This window comes from Heteronotia binoei, chromosome 1 (assembly GCF_032191835.1).
Source record: "Heteronotia binoei isolate CCM8104 ecotype False Entrance Well chromosome 1, APGP_CSIRO_Hbin_v1, whole genome shotgun sequence".
Taxonomy (NCBI): domain Eukaryota; kingdom Metazoa; phylum Chordata; class Lepidosauria; order Squamata; family Gekkonidae; genus Heteronotia; species Heteronotia binoei.
This window is the reverse complement of record NC_083223.1, coordinates 102,571,257-102,592,409: the sequence shown is the minus strand read 5'-3', so window position 1 is coordinate 102,592,409 and position 21,153 is coordinate 102,571,257. Positions and strand designations below refer to the sequence as shown.

Here is a 21,153-nt window from a genome sequence, read left to right as displayed (position 1 = left end):
TGAATCTGCTCTGGCAGCTTGGTGGCAGCTGCAGTGGAGCTTTGGAGCCATGGGGTCTAGCAGTATTGCAATGGAGCTTAGGAGCCATTTTGGGTCTGGTGGCTTCTGGGCTCAGCAGCAGCTGCATTGATGCCAGGGAGCCATGTCACCCTAACAAGTAAGTAAGGGGAAAGATGAGATTTCCCCATGGGTCACATGGGCTCCCACATGTACATCTGGACTTTCAGTAATTAGTGGCTGCAGTTGAGGGGGCTGTTATTGCCTGCCTGGACAACTTCTGCCTTTTCCACCTGCAAAAAGAGGATGGGGGAATCTTTCCTCAGAAGGATGTAATTCTGTTTCTGCAGCATGACCTGGATGACAATATATCTGTCAGGTGGGGAGTGAGTGGCTGAACTAAACTGGTTGCTTTCTGTAGAAGGAATGTGTGAGTTAATAATAAAATAAAGGCAGGAAGACATGGTCAGCACCCTGAGGCATCTACTGATGAAGGCTGCTTACTCAAGCCAGCCACTTATCAGCTGTACAGTGTGGGGAAGATACTCCATTGGTATTGGACAGCATTCAACTTTCTCCTAGCTGCTATATGGCAGAGGGGGTTCTTGTTGGGGGCTCAACAGCTCGCAGCATAATTCTGAGAAGGCAATGAGAATCAAGGCACAGCTGCACTGAGTATGGAGCCAGAGTGGGGTTGCCCTTATTTAAGCAGCTTTGAGTGGGCTGCTTTGGATTTGATCTGCATAAGTGGGAGTGTTAGAAGTTAAATAGAATTACTATTTCTGCCAGAGATCTTTTTTGAAAAGAAAAGTGAATTTGTCCCATACATTTATATCTTATGCCTTCATTCTGGAATGTGTGGGCAAATTCCTTTGTTAGCAGTCACAACATCACTTATGGTAGAATTCAATTTAATCCATTGCAGTGGCACAAAAATAAAACAATATACTCTTCAAGAATACCCTTCATATTTCTCTATGCACCTTCTTCTTACAAAGTACATCCCCCTAGTGATGATACTAGAAGGCACATTTTCAATTGGCTGTGCATCAATATTTATTGGTTAAATAAATCTCACCAGTGCATTGCATTAAATACTGTATATTTGTTGCTTTGGGACCTTTTAAGATGTTGTCCAGTTTTGCACTCCACGAGAGTTATGTTTATTTAAATTTGTACAAACAAGGGTAAGTACTATTTGTTGTAGTACTATAATTGTCATCAGCATCAACTTAAATCTAAGTGTGTGTGGGGGGGGGGGAACCTGCCCCACACTGAGTCAGAAACTTGGTCTAGCACTGTCTACAAAGACAGACTAGCCCTATTCACAAGTTACGCTGAATGCATGTTTTATCTGTGTAGAGTGTACACTTGGTTTTTCTTTATACATGTGTTGAGGAATTCTCATGCTACATTTAATGCATGCACAGCTGAACATGTGATTTAAGCATCACATTTATCCAGGTTCTTGCCCCTGATTTCTTTAGTAAAGAAAACATGTGTCAGCTTTTTGTTATGGATATATGCACATACAGGTAGGATGTATGTATGTTCACTGTAACATGTAAACAGGACAACTGTCCTTGAATATTGAGCTGCTGTAGTCAGTCACACCTGAACAGGGAAGTCTAGGGTGAGAATGATTACGATAGCATAATATCCTACAACTATCTTAAAAATAAATCTTCCCAAAGATTAATGCAAGCATGAAAAGAACATAAAGAAACAAATCAATACGTTGAACACTGCATAGCATAAAATGTCCTGAGCATTTTGGAAGTCAACCTGGTCAGCAACTAAATTTTGACAAATGCTGAATTTTTAACTATGCAAAAGCTGACAAGGCAAACTTTTTGGCTCCACCGTTCTGAATATAATTCCAAATTATACTGGTGGAGCCAGTATAATTTTGGATTATATTCAGTATGTTACAGTATATTATTATTCTCTTGCATTAGTCACAGGGCCACAGTTAAATTCTTAAAGCAAAGCAACTACAAAGAAAATGCAGAAATCCTGCATTCCTGCTTTTTATGTGATCTCTCTCTGAAGGCATTTTATACACCAGACCAATGTTCCCTCTAAACCGCAGAGTCTTGTGAGCAAAAATTCTACTTTGTGAGCTACTGGCATTAAAGTTGTAAGCTACTGCATAAATTATTGTGATCTAAGTTCCATTCTTAGGTCACAATAATTTATGCTTCCTAAGAATGGGAAAAAAGTCTGAAACAGAAATCGTTTGAAAGTGCGAATAAACCTGGAAAGTATTTGGCTTGGCAACTGAAGAAAAAGAAAGAAAATAAAACCATTAATAAAATTATGGCTGATGGAAAACCAATAGTAGATCAAGACAGAATTAAAAGAGAATTTTTTAAATATTATGCAAATTTATTTAAGGATGTGAAAATAAAGAAAGGAAAAATGGAAGAGTATTTACGGAATTTTCAAGTGGCACCTTTGACTGAGTATATGAAAAAGACTTTAAATGATCCAATAGAGAAAATTGAAATCGAAGCAGCAATAAAAGCAATGAAAGAAGGTAAGGCCCCTGGGCCAGATGGATTTACATCTAAATTTTATAAAATCCTCAAGGACGAGATAACACCCAAACTGATGAAATTGTTAAACATGATAAGAGAAAATGGAAAAATTCCAAATACTTGGAAGGAAGCTGTAATTTCTTTGATTCCCAGAGAAGATAAAGATGTCACAAATCTAAAGAACTACAGACCAATTTCTTTGCTAAATAATGACTATAAGATCTATACAAGAATTTTGGCAGAACGATTGAAGCAATATTTGATTAATTTTATAAAAAAAGACCAAGCCGTATTTCTTCCTAAAAGACAGATAAGAGACAATGTAAGAGCTGTTATAAATGTTGTGGAATATTATGAGAAACATCCAGAAAAGGAAGCGGCTTTATTTTTTGTGGACGCAGAAAAAGCCTTTGATAATTTAAATTGGGACTTTATGTTTGTAGTAATGGAAAAAATAAATTTAGGGGAACATTTTATAAAGATGACGAAAGCAATATACACGGAACAATATGCAAAATTGTGTATAAATGCAGATCTCACAAAAGAATTGAAGGTAAGCAAAGGTACAAGACAAGGATGTCCGTTATCACCATTGTTGTTTATAATGACTCTTGAAATTCTACTACAACAAATACAGAATGACAACGAAATAGAAGGATTAAAAATTAGAGGATTCTCTTATAAATATAAAGCCTTTGCAGATGGTATTGTGTTTATAATAGAGAATCCGATCCAAGTGTCACCATTGCTGTTAACTAAGATAAAAGAATATGGAGAATTAGCAGGACTATACATAAATAAAGAGAAATCGAAATTTTTATGTAAAAATATGCAACCAAATAGACTTAAAGAATTGCAAACGGTGACGGGTTGTGAAGTTGCGACTAAAGTTAAATATCTTGGAGTGGAAATAACTATGAAAAATATTGATTTGTTTAAAAATAATTATGAAAAATTATGGTGTAAGATGGACAAAGATTTGAGGACATGGAATAGACTTAACTTGTCCTTATTGGGCAGGATAGCTGCAATAAAGATGAATATTTTGCCAAGAATAATGTATTTGTTCCAAACTATCCCGATTGTGAAAGATACCAAACAATTTAACAAATGGCAAAGGAAAATTTCTGATTTTGTATGGGCTGGAAAGAAACCAAAGATCAAGATGAAGATTTTAATAGATGCCAAAGAGAGAGGTGGTTTTCAGCTCCCGGACTTAAGATTGTATCATGATGCAGTCTGTTTGACATGGATCAAAGATTGGATAATGCTGTTAGATAAAAAACCTTTATGGTTAGAAGCTCATGGGAATAAATTCGGCTGGCACGCATATATGTGTTATGGAAAGAAGAAATAGTTTGTTAAACACTTGGATAAAATATAAGAAATATGGCAACAAGAGAAAGCCGCTTTGGATAGTGCCAGTGGAAGTAATAAAAATAACAGCTGAGTCTGATGAAGAAAGAGCAATGTCATACAATCAACTGCTTAAGATTCAAGGAGACATAATTGAATTAAAATCTGCGGAAGAGTTAAATAATAAATATGATTGGTTTCAGATGCAACAAATTAAAAGCTTGATGGAAAATGATATTAAAATGGATGGAATTAGACGCGAGCAAACAGAATTGGAAAGGATCCTGCTTGGAGATAATGAAAAATTAATATCGAAAGTATATAAATTACTATTGAAATGGTTTACAGAAGAAGAAGTAGTAAAATCTCAAATGGTAAAATGGGCAATTAATGTGAATAGAGAAATACAAATGGATACATGGGAGCACCTTTGGAAGAACTCGATGAAGATTTCAACCTGTCAGAGTATTAAGGAGAACTGTTTTAAGATGATGTATAGGTGGTACATGACTTCGAAAAAGCAAGCTAGGATGAGCAAAAAGATGTCGGATAGATGTTGGAAATGTAAAAAACATGAAGGCTCTTTCTTCCATATGTGGTGGACTTGTGAAAAAGCGAAGGACTTTGGAATATGATACAACAAGAAATCTCCAAAATTTTGGGCTATGACTTTAAGAAAATTGCAGAGACTTTTTTGCTTGGATTACAATTAGAAAAATTTCCAAAGGAAGACAGGACTTTAATTTGGTACTTGCTCTCAGCTGCTAGGTTATTGTATGCGCAGCTTTGGAAACAAGGAACAATACCAGAGAAATGGGACTGGATTGTGAAAGTTTTATCATGGAGTGAGATGGACAAATTAACTAAAACTTTAAGAGACTATGATTTAGACTTATTCAAAAAGGAGTGGAAGAAATTCAAAGGATATATGGAGAAAGAGTGGAGCGTAAAAGGACATTGGACAATTTTTTAGTATAAATTAAAAGTATTATATTTTGATAGATTAGTGGTACCTTTAGAATTAACTGGAAATTTATAACTTTGGGGAAGTCAACATTGGAGGGAGGGGGGTGAAATATCATATGGTTTAGTATAAGAAAGAGTTAATTAAATATTGTAACCATGTGTTATTAATAAATTGTTAAAATGAAATTATTGTGACCTAGGGGCATTTTTCATGAGCTAACAAAAATGTGTGAGCTAGAGGCTAAAGATCTGTGAGCTAGCTCACACTAACTCTGCTTAGAAGGAACACTGCCCCAGACACAATACATAGTGACTGCAATCCACAACTAGAAAACCTCATCCATTCCATTATGTTCTTATGAAACTAGCAGATAATTTAATTTGACTCCAAGAACTATTACAAAATACCTTTCTCTCAAATGATGGGAAATTAGCCATGCACTTAGGGTTGCCATTTACCTCTTGTAGCAGGTGAACCCTCACCAGCACTGCTATCCTGCTCCCTTTCCTTAGTGTCCCTCTCAGGCTTTTCCTCCTCACTGTTCTGATATAGGTGCTGGTTGCTCCCATGAAGCTTCCCTTTGTCTCTCAAGAAGCCTTCTGGAGATCTCTTGGCTCTCTAGCTCATGACAGCCCCCCACCACCACCATTTTTCCATGTCTCCAGCATAACCATCTCTTTCAGATCCCCAAACTTCCTTTCCACATTATATTCCGTTTTCTTTTCCTCTCTCATCTAGCTTTTCTTCCATGTTCTTCAGACACACACACATATCCACTCAATTCTCTTACGAATTAGCCATGAGTGAGACATCATCTTAATTATTAAAAATCTTAGTAACTGTTGAATTAAGAGTGTCGAAGCATGTTACTTGCCAAATATTTTTATTGCCAGCTGTCTTTTAAATTTCTTTTCTGTCTGTCCTTCAGTCTATCAATTTGTATATATAAATTTTTATTTTCAAGACAAGCTATCAATTTGTAAGTAACAAAAGTAAAAAAGTCAGTCTTCTTAAATCAGCCTAATTTCTTTATGGGAAAACACCATATAAATGCTTAATCTGTGTAATACAAAAACCCAAACTTGATATGACGGCATTCCTGAGTCCCTCATAGGGATGTCTCCACCATTTTAGAGATAAAATTCCCTCTGTTTACAAAACCTGTGGGGGTCTGATCCTGATCATGACTGCAGCATGGGGGAAGGAGGGGCTCTAGTTCCTGTCCCCACAAATGGGCTGTTTTTGAGTCCAGATTACAGGGGCTTGGGCTGTTCAAGAAGTCCGGATAATCACTCTGCTGTAGAAATTCATTATGTGACCTTGGGCCAGTTATACATTTTCAGCCTAACCTTTTGATAAAGTTCCTCATCAAAGGCTCCTTAGAAAGCTCGAGAGTCATGGAGTAAAAGGACAGGTCCTCTTGTGGATCAAAAACTGGCTAATTAATAGGAAGCAAAGAGTGAGTATAAATGGGCAGTCTTTGCAGTGGAGGACAGTAAGCAGTGGGGTGCCGCAGGGCTCAGTACTGGGTCCCATGCTCTTTAACTTGTTCATAAATGATTTGGAGTTGGGAGTGAGCAGTGAGGTGGCCAAGTTTGCGGATGACACTAAATTGTTCAGGGTGGTGAGAACCAGAGAAGATTGTGAGGAACTCCAAAGGGATCTGTTGAGGCTGGGTGAGTGGGCGTCAACGTGGCAGATGCGGTTCAATGTGGCCAAGTGCAAAGTAATGCACATTGGGGCCAAGAATCCCAGCTACAAATACAAGTTGATGGGGTGTGAACTGGCAGAGACAGACCAAGAGAGAGATCTTGGGGTCGTGGTAGATAACTCACTGAAAATGTCAAGACTGTGTGCGATTGCAATAAAAAAGGCCAACACCATGCTGGGAATTATTAGGAAGAGAATTGAAAACAAATCAGCCAGTATCATAATGCCCCTGTATAAATCGATATGTGGTCTCATTTGGAATACCGTGTACAATTCTGGTCGCCGCACCTCAAAAAGGATATTATAGCATTGGAAAAAGTGCAGAAAAGGGCAACTAGAATGATTAAAGGTTTGGAACACTTTCCCTATGAAGAAAGGTTAAAACACTTGGGGCTCTTTAGCTTGGAGAAACGTCGACTGCAGGGTGATATGATAGAGATTTACAAGATAATGCATGGGATGGAAAAAGTAGAGAAAGAAGTACTTTTCTCCCTTTCTCACAATACAAGAACTCGTGAGCATTCGATGAAATTGCTGAGCAGTCAGGTTAAAACAGATAAAAGGAAGTACTTCTTCACCCAAAGGGTGATTAATATGTGGAATTCACTGCCACAGGAGGTGGTGGCAGTTACAAGCATAGACAGCTTCAAGGGGTTAGATAAAAATATGGAGCAGAGGTCCATCAGTGGCTATTAGCCACACTATGTGTGTGTGTGTGTGATTTTTTTTTTTTTTGCCACTGTGTGACACAAAGTGTTGGACTGGATGGTCCATTGGCCTGATCCAACATGGCTTCTCTTATGTTCTTATGTTCTTAATGTGTAGTGGGGGGAGTGCTCAACTGATAACAGTGTAATTCTATGCAGATTCTCCAGTTGACTTCAGTGTACTCAATCCTATGCTTACTTATTCAGAAGAGGGACTTGTTGAACTCAGTTGGACTTTACTTACATATTAACATGCATAGGATTAGAATGGATGTCAAAATGAACTCCATCTTTTGAAGAACAAAGTGTTCAAGCTAGGGAATTCTAAATTCTCTTTAGCCTTGGTGGTTGTTCTGAATTTCTGCACTGATTTTACAATGCCATGGATGACTGAAGATCTATAAAAAATTAATTCTCTACAGAAGTTCATCGTCTCCCATTAAATCCAAATTTAAAAAGTACTTTTTACTTTCAACAACTTTTCAAATAACGGTCATTTTTTTGTTTTTCCCTTCAGAATGTCACAGAATTAAAACATGATAGAATTTAAAATTTAAAATATTCATACCTATACCTTTCAAAATAACTTCCAGTATGAACTGGTATGAATGGTGTGATTGAATCACCTAATGGGTGATGGCAAAGAACAGCTGGAGATTAGTGGAGAAGAGACAACCAGCATGGATTTGGGTCATGTCATGCTGGTGGAAAGGGGGTATTTAACTCTCCACTCTACCCACACTATTGCCCTGATTCATGACCCACAAGGATACAGTTAACACCTCTAAGATGTTAAAGACAGATAACTGTACAATAGAAGAAGAAGATGATGATGATATTGGATTTATATCCTGCCCTCCACTCCGAAGAGTTTTGAACCAGTCCAATTTGAGAAGCTTCCCATGCACCCAGTGCTGTTAGATTTGGATCTCCTACAGATTTTTTTATTGGAAGAGTAGACTAATAGGGACAGACAAAAATTCTGTTGTGAAATCCACCCTGGTAGAGTTTTGTAATCATCAGTCTCTTGCAGTCTGTACTCTTCTTCTAGCATGCTGCTCTCCACACATTATCTTACATCAAGTAAATTAGCTGCCTGATTACCCAGATGCCTTGCCCTTATTTTGTCACCAAATGCCCTAGCCTTTAAAGTTTCCCTCTTCCTTGTTCTACTGTTCTTCAAGCTCTGTGACTGTAGCGCTATCTGTGTTACTGTTTGGGCTCTTCTTCTATCAATACTCCCACCGCCTTTAATTGCTTAAAAAATGGGGGAGTCTTCACCCTGTCTGTCTGAAATTTGTTTGTGTGGATTCCCTCAGGGAATAAAACAATCCCCTTGAGTTTTGTCCAGTTGGATGAAAAACCTGAGAAAAGAGAGAGTCTTCCATACAAACAAATGGGAAATGATAACTAAATATAATGATGAAAACAAATCAACAACAAAAGATACAATAATAAAGCAAAAGCATATGAGATAAACAAATAACCAAACAGTCCCCTAAAAAATTCCCATGAACCAACCAACCCCCCACCCACCCACTCATATATCCCCCCCACCCCCACAGGTCTGGCCTTCCATTGAAGACTGCAGCGTCTACAAATATGTTTGTTCTTTTAAAAAATTGAAGCAAACAACAGGGAAAATACTGTATGTAATCTGATGTCATTTGACCTCATATAAGCAGCGCTGGAACATTCACAGTGCAATCCTAAACACAGTGAATTCTTCTATAAGACCATTGACTTTAATAGACTTAGAATGGTATGATTACACTGTAAACTTTCCTTGTTTATCTACTAATAACAAATATTCTGAATAGTTTGCAAAATTGACTTTCCATTTTAATATTTTATAAAAATACAAGCACATATACATACAAACCACCTGCTCACTCAAATGTATTTCATTGATCAAACTGCTATGAAACAGACGTTCTAGATGCTGAACTTGCTTATGGACAGCACTGACAAAGCCAAAAAGAGTAATATAAATATGTAATAAAATTGCCTGGTCAATATTTCATTAGATTCAATTGCCTGTGTGCAGTTCTGACTGAACTGAATGTGTAATATTCTTTGTCATTGAGTTGTACAACATCATTCTTCTGGTAGATTTCATTTAACTACCATGGATTTTCCAAGGACAAGAACACTTCTGGAATACCCTTTTAGCAATATAGAATGTCACATGCAGTTTGGCCATGAAATTTACATTTTATAAAAATCAATTCTTCTCCTTCAGAATGGTATTTCTTTTTTTTATGTAGGCATTCAGAAGCTCATTCATATATGTGCTTATCTGCTGTACAGTAGAAGCAATCCTGTGCTTCTGATTAATACACAGAGCAGAAGGAATATTGCATTAAGCATGCTGGAAAATCATTTTCTTTTAACCCACTTGATTTGTGTACCAGAATTTATGTGGCAAAAATTTATGAAGTCCCAAATCTGTCTACCCAGCTAGAGATATGCATGTGGCAGCCTGCTTTCATGCACATATGGTCTCTCTCTATCTGGATTGGGGTGCATATGTAGAATTCCATTTTCTGCCCTTTCCATATCCTGTAATGCACACTTCACTCAAGTTTTCCAATGGTTCCCATCCATTTACAGCATGCTATTAAAAGCTGTTGTACTGGCTCACAGAATGCTAGTAAGACTGAGTTTCTATTATTCAATGTGATAGTGTGGTACTCCTAAAAAAGAAACTTTTATGTCTGGAATCAGAACACCAGAAATAATCTGTATCTAAATTCCCTTCAGGAAACAAGCCAAACAAAGAGAATGTACTTTCCTCCATTCTTTCATGCACTTGTAATTTTGTAAATTACACTTTCTCCTCTCGTTTATTCAGCAGCAGCATCTGCAAGTGTCAGTTTCTTTTCCAAAAATGGATGCCTCTTGAGACAGTATGCAAATTTTTATTCATCCTATCAAAAATATATGCTCTGCTTTATTATAGACTACACAGCAGAGCCTTTTCTCTCTGCTGCATCTTTTTATATTGCATGCCAAATGCCCATCAGCAAAAATAAAGTTCAACATCAGAATTAAATTGCCACAGCATTAGCTATGAGTAGATAATGGATCTTTCATAAAGAGACAGAATTCCTTTTTCTTCAGACTTAGGGAGATTAAGGTCACATCACAGTATGTTAGAATATATAAACCTCCATAATCTTTGGCGATTTATTACCTACCACACACTCACAGTGCCCTGTGAATCTTTGTAATTTTTAACATGACCAGCTGGCAGTCTAAAAGCAAATACATCATGTTTGGACAGTCTGAAATTGAATCCTTACCCTTTCCCATTTTGTTTTTGGATATCAAAATGTAATTTCTAAAGAACGTGGACATCTTTAAAAAAAACAATTTAGGGTGTAGTTTGTTTGTTTTTTTAAAACTACTTGATGATAAAGTGTACCAGGAATTTGCAGTTTTTAAATCCATAAGATCTGGCAAAGTTCAACATTTGACATCTCCACTATACTGCTTTCACAAGTATACAGCTAAATCACCACATCATGAAAGGAGAAGGGCTCCAATGCAATGCAGTGTTGTTTTACATGTAGTTATGAAGTTCTTACTAATCTTCTTATCTGAGGGGAGTGGAAGGGAATAAGATTGTAAGCCACTTTGAGACTCAGTGCAGAGAAAAGTGGGGTATAAAAACTTTCTCCTCCTCCTCCTCTTCTTCCCTTTTCCCATACCTCTTGAATTAGGCCTGCAACTACTATTCAGCCATGAGTCAGCATTTTTATGAGGAGAAAGGAGTATTCCCTTGGGAGAATGAGTGATACTGATCAAGGATGCAAAATTACACACACACACAAACACAAAGAAAAAAATTGAAGCTGATAGATTGAATGCATCATGATGGTGGTTTTTCTCTGATCCACATTTGACTTGTAAGCTGAGGTGTAACGTACTCGAAGCGGAGTCGAGAGTAGGGCAACATAGTTTATTAGGAGCACGTTGCAAGAGAGAGAGCACGCGGGCCGGGCCCCGCTTATATACAATTCCCGGTACAGCCTACTGGGTCGGTCATGCCAATCCTGACCTGTTGAACTACCCGCCGCAGCTGTTGATTGGCGGGTGATTCCGCGCCCTGCGCTGGAGGCTTCTGGGACAGCCCAGTTGCCTCCGCGCGGGCGCATGTTGTTGCTGATACATTACACCCCTCCCCCCCTAGTTAAGGAACATAGTCCTTGAGATACGCGGGAGGTCGGCGCTCCCGGGTGGACCGCCTGGGGAGGTCCGGTGGGGGAGGCGCTGCTTCCGCGGTTGGTGCTTCGGCGACCCGTGGTGTGGCCGAAGGCGGCGGGACTGGTTCCGCGGGTCTTTCGGGCTCGGACCGTTCTGGTGTTCGCTGCGTTGGCGTGATGGGCGTCGGGGCCTCGTCCACGGGTCGGCTCTCGGTTGGCCCCTCCCCGGTCCACGCCTCTTCTGCATCCGCCGGCTCCACCGGTAGCGTGCGGCGGCGCAACTGGTCTATGTGCCGCCGTAATACCTGGCCCCCCTCGGTGGATATGTCGTAGTGGCGGGACCCCGTCACTCGTAGCACTCGGCCCGCCACCCAATCAGGCCCCCTTGCATAGTTCCGGGCGTAAACTGGGTCGCCCGCAAAGAACCCCCTGACTGCGTCCCGAACCTCGGGGCTCTCGCGGGTGTCTGACGCCCGGTCGGGGTGTAGTCTGTCCAGTCGGGTTGTCAGCTTGCGACCCATTAGGAGATCTGCCGGGCTCACCCCTGTGACCGGGTTGGGGGTGACCCTATTGTCGAAAAGGAACGCCGCTAATCGGTGGTCCCAGTCCCCCTGCACAATTCGGCCCAGGGCTTCTTTCGTGGTGCGGACCATCCGCTCCGCCTGGCCGTTGGTGGCTGGGTGGAAGGGGGCAGATCTTATGTGCCTAATCAGGTATCTATGGAGGAACGCCTGGAAGTCTGCAGACGTGAACGCGGCCCCGTTGTCTGAGACTATGGTGTCCGGGATACCGTGTGTGCAAAAGATCCTGCGCAGCGCTCGGGTTGCGGCGGCGGATGAGGTGGACCCTACGGGGATGACCTCCAACCACTTGGTGTAGGCGTCCACTATTATCATGAAGATCTGCCCCTGGAGTGGCCCCGTGAAATCGAGGTGGAGTCTCGACCATGGTTTCCGGGTTGACTCCCACCTAGTGGCGGGGGCGCTGGGGGGCTCGGGCCGTGACTCTTGACACGTTTGGCACCGTCGGACCCAGCTCTCTATCTCCCCATCCATCCCCAGCCACCAGAGGTAGCTTCTGGCCAAGGCCTTCATTCGGACTATGCCGGGATGGGTCTCGTGTAAGGATTCTAGGACACGCTTTTGCAGCGGGGGCGGAATCACCACCCTACTTCCCCATAACAGGCACCCCTTGTGGGCTGCTAGTTCCTCCCTCCTGGTCTTATATGGCTTGAATTCTTACCCCATGTTCCCCTCCGGCCAGCCCCTCACCACCCAGTCTAGCACCCGTGCTAGTGTCCTGTGTTTCCGGGTGGCCTTGGCGACCTCCGCTGCATGTAGGGGCGGCTCCGGGAGGCTCTCCATTAGCATGACCTGGTGTGCGAGGGCGGGGTCTGGACCCGTTTCCAGAAGCGGCAAGCGGCTGAGTGCGTCCGGGTGACCCATAGCCTTGCCGGCCCTGTGTACCAGTGTGTAAGTGTAGGAGTTGAGGAATTGGTTCCACCTCAACACGCGCTGCGACAGTATTTGGGGGGTTTGACGGTCGGGGGCCAGCAGGCCTAAGAGGGGCTTGTGGTCCGTGGCTATGGTGAACCTCCGCCCATACAGGTATTCATGGAACTTGCGGACCCCCGCCACGATTGCCAGAGCCTCCTTGTCTATTTGCGCGTAGTTGCGCTCGGCTGGTGTCAGTGTGCGGGAGTAGTATGCGACCGGTACCTCCCTCCCGTCGGGGAGTTGGTGCCCCAGGACTGCTCCCACCCCGTATGGTGACACATCGCAAGCCAGGATGACGGGGAGGCCCTCGTCAAAATGGTGGAGCACCGCGTTAGACACCAAAACATCCTTGACTGCCTGAAACGCGGCTGCTTGGCGTTTGCCCCAAACCCAAGGGGCTTTTTTGTCCAGCAGGCGGTGCAGGGGCTCTGCTAGGGCCGCTTTGTGGGGGAGAAATGAATGGTAAAAGTTAAGCACCCCCAAGAAGCTTTGTAGCTCCGCTTTGCAGGTGGGGGCTGGTGCCTTCACAATGGCTCGGGTCTTCTCTTCCGTTGGGTGGATTCCCGCTGCGTCTACGGCGAACCCCAGGAACTCCACCCGTGGGACCCCCAACAGGCATTTCTCCCTCTTGACTTTGAGCCCCGCTGCCTGGAACCGGCGGAGTACCTCTCTTAGGCGGTTGCCGAATTCTTCGGGGTCCGGGGCGGCGACTAGCACGTCATCAAAAAACGGCTGGACTCCCGGGATCCCTTTCAGGAGAGCGTCCATTATACTCTGGAAGATCCCGGGAGCGACGCTAACCCCGAATTGAAGCCTCCTCACCCGGAAGGCCCCCCTGTGTGTCACTATCGTTTGGGCTTCCGCCGTCTTAGCATCTACCGGGAGCTGTTGGTAGGCCTGTGCCAGGTCCAGCTTCCCGAAGATCTTGGACCCTGCTAGGGCAGCCAGAACGTGGCTCACCACCGGCACTGGGTAGGGGTTATCCTGCAGTGCCTTGTTTATCGTGCATTTATAGTCTGCACAGTTCCGCACCTCCCCATTTGGCTTGATAGGGGTTACGATGGGGGTCTCCCAGGTGGTGTAGTCCACGGGCTCCAGGACTCCCTGGGCTGTGAGGCGGTCTAGTTCGGCCTCTATTTTTGGCTTTAAAGCGAACGGGACCCTCCTCGCCTTGAGCCAAATCGGCCTGACCGTGGGGTCTAGCGGTAGGGAGATGGCCGGCCCTTTGTAGCTCCCTAGAGAACCATCGAAAACGTCAGGGAACTCCTGCCATATCTCCCCGAACCCCCTGGGTGTTAGGGTTTGCCCCACCCGTTCCACCCGGATCCCCAAGGGTTTGAACCACGCCAGTCCTAGCAGGGTGGCCAGCTGGCGCTTTACCACCAGGATGTCCAGCGGGCCGTAGAAGGACCCCCGCTCGACTTGCACCCGCGCCCACCCCGCGATTTGCACCGGATTCTTCTGAAAGTCCCGGAGTATGAAGTTCGCCGGCCTTAGTTGCAGCCGCTGGGGGGGGGCACAGCTTCCTCAGGGTTTCCTCCGCTATAATGGAGATGGAGGAACCAGAGTCCACTTCCATTTGGCAGGGGTTCCCCTCGATGAGGACCGCCATTTTGATTTTATCGGGGGTGGAGAGGGGCAAGTTCAGTACCTGCAGGGACGTGGAGTCCGTGGAGTGGAACTCCGCCGACTCGTGATGCGTGGTCGGCCTCCGGCGGTTGGGCTTGGCTCGGCAAGCCCTCGCAATGTGGCCCGTTTTTCCGCAGCTCCGGCAGTCCCAGGTCCGGTATCGGCAGTCCCGCCTGTCGTGGGGGTCGCCGCAGCTGGCGCACTTGGTGGCCGGGACCCTCTCCGTCGCTGGGGGTCGTTCGGCCGCTCGGGGGCGTTGGGCGGCTCTGCTGGGTGGCCCGGCTGGGCGGCGCAGGTGGTGGGCTTCTTCCTCCTCTGGGCAGTCGTGGTCCAGCTCCTCGTGGTGGGCGGCTTCTGTCCGGGCCTTGGGGAAGGTCCTGGAGGTCCTCTCGAATGCCACCGCCTCGCTGAAGGCGCTCTGGAGGGTGAGCTCTTCTTTGGCGAAGAGCTTCTGCTGGAGCCTCTCGTCGCGGAGGCCCCACGTAAATCGGTCGGCCAGGGTGTCTTCCAGCTGGGGGAAGTTGCAGTTCCCGGCGATCTTGCGGAGAGCCGCCAGGTAGTCGGCAGCCGATTCCCCCACGGCCTGGTCCCTTCTGTGGAACAGGAACCAACGGGCCACCCGCGAAGGTTGTGGCGAGAAATGGCCGGTGAGGAGTCTGATGATCTCCTCGTAGGACTTCTCCGTGAGGCGGGCGGGAGCCGAGAGACCCTTGGCGATCTCGAACGTGGCTGGCCCACAGACGCTCAGGAGAACGTCCCTCTTTGTGCCTGCGTCGGTGACCTTGTTGGCCCTGAGGTAGAACTCGACCCTCTCCGCGTAGGACTCCCAGCCCTCGGGATTGGCGGGGTCGAACGTCTCGATGTAGCCGGTGGTTCCGTTCTGTGTGGCCATGGCGGCGGCGGTCAGGACTCGTGGTTGCCCTAGATCTCCGTGTTAGCCACTGAGGCTATGATCCCATCCTCGTCGCCAGTGTAACGTACTCGAAGCGGAGACGAGAGTAGGGCAACATAGTTTATTAGGAGCACGTTGCAAGAGAGAGAGCACGCGGGCCGGGCCCCGCTTATATACAATTCCCGGTACAGCCTACTGGGTCGGTCAGGCCAATCCTGACCTGTTGAACTACCCGCCGCAGCTGTTGATTGGCGGGTGATTCCGCGCCCTGCGCTGGAGGCTTCTGGGACAGCCCAGTTGCCTCCGCGCGGGCGCATGTTGTTGCTGATACATTACATGAGGGAACCCTTACTGGGCCATCCCTACAATGTATTTAGAAAGAAAAGAATAATTATTCCTATATTACTATCTACTGTATGGAAAACAACAGCAGAGAGCCTTCCCTGTGGTACTTATATTCCAAAGCTGAGGTATAGTAGACACCAGAGAGAGAGAGAGAGAGAGCAAAGCCTGTAAGTGGATGCAAGCAGTTAAAGAGTATTTATTCATTGAAATATATATTTTAAAGCTTCTTTTCAGTAGGGGAGGTGGAATGAAGGGGCTTCACAGAAAAGATGAATTTTGAGAAGGGTTTGAAGGCAAGGGAAAAGATGGTGTCATGTGGTGTGGAAGGCATCCAGGCACAAGAATAAGCAAAGGAGAAAAAGTAGAGTTGTTTCAGGGACCTGGAGACATTCCAGTGGATGAGGGTAGAGGAACTGGCAGAATGATGGCCATGGGAATGCAACCTGATAAGAGAATGCGGAGATAAGCAATGGAGTACAAAAAGAGCTGCTGGTTTGCTTTTGTTTCCCTTTGTCTGGTTTTTAAAGACGGCTGTTGACATCCTACTCCATTCCACTGCTAATGCTAGTGTGGAATTAGATTTTAACACATGGAAGCAGGATGTAGGCACACAATTTACTAGTGGAACAACTTATTAGTGCTGAGTTTGTGGACAGGGCAGAAGTCAACATGGACATGGATGCTAGCTCCTCTTTACCAGTGGGAGAATGTGAAGACTCTAATGAGGAGGCAGCTGGGATCTTGGAGGTACCCCATGTTTTTTTTTCCTAAAAAACTCACCATAGAACAGAAAGCTGCACTTCAGATGCATTTCTTCAAAGGAAATATTGAAACCCACAAACTCTGGAAGTTTCTGAGTTTTATTGGAGCATCTCCTTCATAGTGGATTGTGGAAACTTTGATATTCAGCACTGTCTTCTTCCTGAAATCCAGGTCTTGAAGATAAACTGTCCCTTCAGGACTACTAAAGCCTTCAGACAGAACAACAGTCTAAGCTTCCTGCTTGACTATATCCAGCCGAAGTATTTTTGCCACAGACTTATCAGTCAGTGGAGGTTTGGCCCTACCAGGTCCTGCTCATGGCAAGCATACAGAAAGTATGTTTAGAAGCAGCACTTGAGGTAAAAACAACAACAACAACAACCCAGAAACCTTGGGAAACATTTCAGATCCATCCCAACCAAGTTTAAATGGGAATCTGTATGCTTCCTCTTAGTTATTACTCCTGAGGCAGGTAACTATGAAATTATCGGATCTGAGATCCTGTAGCTGGAAATGCTAAGAGACTGAACTAGGGACTTTTTGCCAGTGAAACATGAGCTCTGCTGCTGAGCCATGGCTCCTCTCCAAATCTCCTTCACTGGAACAACCCACTGGAATGGAAGTTCTGGTTGCTGAACATGCTTACCAAAGTAGATGAGAAATAACAGGGCAGAAGACTTTTTCAGTTAATTTGTTGTTGTTCAGTCGCACAGTCAAGTCTGACTCTTTGTGACCCCATGGACAAAGTCACACCAGGTGCTCCTGTCTTCCGCCATCCTCCAAAGTCTGCTCAAATTCATGTTTGTTACAACAGTAATGCTGTCCAGCCATCTCATCTTTTGCCATCCCCTTCTTCTTTTGCCTTCTGTCTTTCCCAGCATCAGGATCTTCTCCAGTGAGTGCTCCCTTCTCATTTGGTGGCCAAAGTATTGGAGCTTCAGCTTCAGCATCTGACTTTCCAGGGAACAGTCTGGGTTGATTTCCCTTAGGACTGACTGATTTGATCTTCTTGCAGTCCAAGGTTCTTCTCCAGCACCACAGCTCAAAAGGATCTATATTTTCTGCACTCAGCCTTCCTGATGGTCCAGCTCTTACAGCCATACATTACTACTGGGAATACCATCACCTTGACTATATGGACTCTTGTTGGCAGGGTGATCTCTACTTTTTATTATACTGCCCAGGTTCACCATAGCTGTCCTCCCAAAGAGCAAACGTCTTTTAATTTCATGGCTACAGTCACCATCTGCAGTGATCTTGGATCCCAGAAATGTGAAGTCTGTCACTACTTCCATATCTTCCCCTTCTATTTGCAAAGGTGTGATGGGGTCAGATGCCATGATCTTAGTTTTTTTGATGTTGAGTTTCAAGCCTACTTTTGTGCTCTCCTCTTTCACCTTCAACAAGAGGTTCTTTAGGTCCTCCTCACTTTCTGCCATTAGAGTTGTGTCATTTGCATATCTGAGGTTGTTGATGTTTTTCCCGGCAATCTTAATTCTGGTTTGTGCTTCATCCAGGCCAGCATTCCGCATGATGTACTCTGCATATAAATTAAATAAGCAGGGTGACAATATACATCCTTGTTGAACTCCTTTTCCTATTCAATCAGTTGTTCCATATCCTATTCTGACTGTTGCTTCTTGACCCTTATACAGGTTTCTCAGGAGACAAGTGAGGTGGTCTGGTACTCTCATCTCTTTAAGGACTTGCCACAGTTTGTTGTGATCTACACAATCAAAGGCTTTAGCGTAGTCAATGAAACATAAATAGACATTTTTCTGATACTCCTGTGCTTTCTCCATAATCCATCGAACGTTGGCAATTTCATCTCTAGTTCCTCTACCTTTCCAAAACCCAGCTTGAACTTCTGGTACGATCCACATACTGCTGAAGCCTAGCTTGTAGGATCTTTAACATGACCTTGCTGGCATGTGAAATGAGTGCAATGGTGCGATAGTTTGAACATTCCTTGGCATTACCCTTCCTTGGGATTGGAATATAAACTGATCTTTTCCAATCCTGTGGCCACCGTTGCATTTTCCAGATTTGTTGACATAATGTGTGCATAATTTTAACAGCATCATCTTTTAGGACTTTGAAAAGCTCAATTGGGATACCGTCATCTCCGCTCGCTTTGTTGTTAGTAATGCTTTCTAAGGCTCATTTGACTTCACACTCCAGAATGTCTGGCTTAAGGTCAGCGATTTCACTGTCATGGTTGTCAAGTACATTGAGATCCTTCTTGTATAATTCTTCTGTGTATTCTTGCCACTTCTTCCTGATCTCTTCTGCTTCTGTTAGGTCCTACCATTTTGGTCCTTTATCATGGCCATCTTTGCACGAAACGTTCCCTTGATTTCTCCAATTTTCTTGAAGAGTTCTCTTGTCCTTCCCATTCCATTATTTTCCTCTGTTGCTTTGCATTGTTCCGTCAGGAAGGTCTCCTTATCTCTCCTTGCTGTTCTCTGGAAATCTGCATTCAGTTGGGTGAATCTTTCCTTTTCACCTTTGCCTTTCGCTTTCCTTCTTTCCTCAGCTATTTGTAAAGCCTCATCAGCCACTTTGCTTTCTTGCATTTCTTTTTCTTTGGGATGGTGCTGGTTTCTGCCTTCTGTACAATGTCATGAACCTCTGTCCATAGTTCTTCAGGCACTCTGTCTATCAACTCTAGTCCCTTAAATCTATTCTTCACCTCCACTGTATATTCATAAGGGATGTGATCAAGATCAAACCTGAATGGCCTAATGGCTTTCCCAATTTTCTTCAGTTTTTCAGTTTAAGCCTGAATTTTGCAACAAGTAGTTCATTATCCGAGCTGCAGTCAGCTCTAGGTCTTGTTTTTGCTGACTGTAAGGAGCTTTTCCATCTTTGACTGCAGAGTATGTAATCAATCTGATTTATGTGTTGCCCATCAGGTGATGTCCACATGTAGAGTCACCTCTTAGGTTGTTGGAAGAGGGTGTTCGCTATGACCAGCTTGTTCTCTTGACAAAACTCTATTAGCCTTTGCCTGGCTTCATTTTGTTCTTCAAGGCCAAACTTGTCAGTTGTTCTGGTCACCTTTTGACTTCCTACTTCGGCATTCCAGTCCCCTATGATGAAGAGCACGTCTTTTTTTGGTGTTAATTCTAGAAGGTGTTGTAGATCTTCATAGAACTAGTCCACTTCAGCCTCTTCTACATCAGTGTTTGGGGCATAGACTTCAATTACTGTGATAATGGTTTGCCTTGGTTACGGACCGATATCATTCTGTCATTTTTGAGATTGTATCCCATTACTGCCTTCTTCACTCTCTTGTTAACTATAAAGGCCACACCATTTCTTCTATGGGACTCTTGCCCCTATAATAGATGTAGTGATCCTCTGAGTTAAATTCACCCATTCCCGTCCATTTTAGTTCGCTGATTCCCAAGATGTCAATGTTCAGTCTTGCCATCTCTTGTTTGACTACATGCAGTTTACCTTGATTCATAGATCTTACATTCCACGTTCTGATGCAGTATTGTTCTTTGCAGCATTGGATTGTTCTTTCACCATCAGACACATCCACAGCTGAGCATCCTTTCGGCTTTGGCCCAGCCGCTTCACTCTTTCTGCGGTTACTTGGACTTGCCCTCCGCTCTTCCCCGGTAGCATATTGGGCACCTTCTGACCTGAGGGGCTCATCTTCCAGCGCCATATCTTTTAGCCTTTTGTTCCTGTCCATGAGGTTTTCTTGGCAAGGATACTGGAGTGGGTTGCCATTTCCTTCTCCAGTGGATCGCATTTTGTCTGGGTTCTCAGCTGTGGTTAATACAGGCCATAAAATCACCACCCTCTGAGAATATTGTAAGAAATAGTGAGTCATAATGTCCATTAGCTGTTATCCAGGGGTGAAGCAGTTTATGAAACAAACTTCATAAGGGCTTTGTTTCATGTCAGAATTTAATTGCATTTGTCATGAATCTCCAGGGGCATGAGAAGTCTACTTTCTGGATTTTCCTTTCCTTTTCTGTCATCCTTGCACCTAATATAATGCCTTTTTCTGGCATGCTCTTAATGTTTTTGCTCAGTGGACTGCTGCATGCAAATAATTGGTTTATCCCCAAATAACTATTCTGAGCAATGGGATTTTAAAACTGAGTGAAGGAACAACCTACATTTAAATTCATCCATTTTTTACTCTCTGCACAATATAATCACAGAGGGACTGTGGTTCAATGGTAGAGTACATGCTCAGAATGAATAAGGTCCTATGTTCAGTTCTTGGCATCTCCAGTTAAAGGATGCTTCCGGACAGAGTCATTTGCGAGTAATTGCCACCTTACATCAATTTAAATCCTGCCATTCAAAGTGCTGATTCCCATGCTGATCAGCACCACTGCAGACGAACTTCCAGGATCAGCATAGGAAATGCCACAGTTGCCATGTTGCCAAAACAGTTTGTGGGAGCTCTAAATCTCTGCAATTGGAAATGCTCCTATGAGATACTTTCTATTATGCTTCCTGACACAGTACTACTGTTACTTCTGGGAGTGAAGATTGGGAGATTATTTGAAGTGGCA

At 44.0% G+C, this 21,153-nt stretch overlaps 1 protein-coding gene across 1 annotated transcript in view; it reads right to left on the bottom strand.

The window, feature by feature from the left end:
* Positions 1-230: 230 nt before the first annotated feature.
* Positions 231-21,153, bottom strand: part of LOC132569275 (uncharacterized) — a 40,712-nt gene continuing 19,789 nt past the window's right edge. Inside the window, 4 exon segments of the mRNA XM_060235378.1 lie at positions 231-290; positions 12,586-14,499; positions 14,501-14,671; positions 15,146-15,472. Coding sequence (XP_060091361.1) covers positions 231-290; positions 12,586-14,499; positions 14,501-14,671; positions 15,146-15,472 — 2,472 coding nt within the window.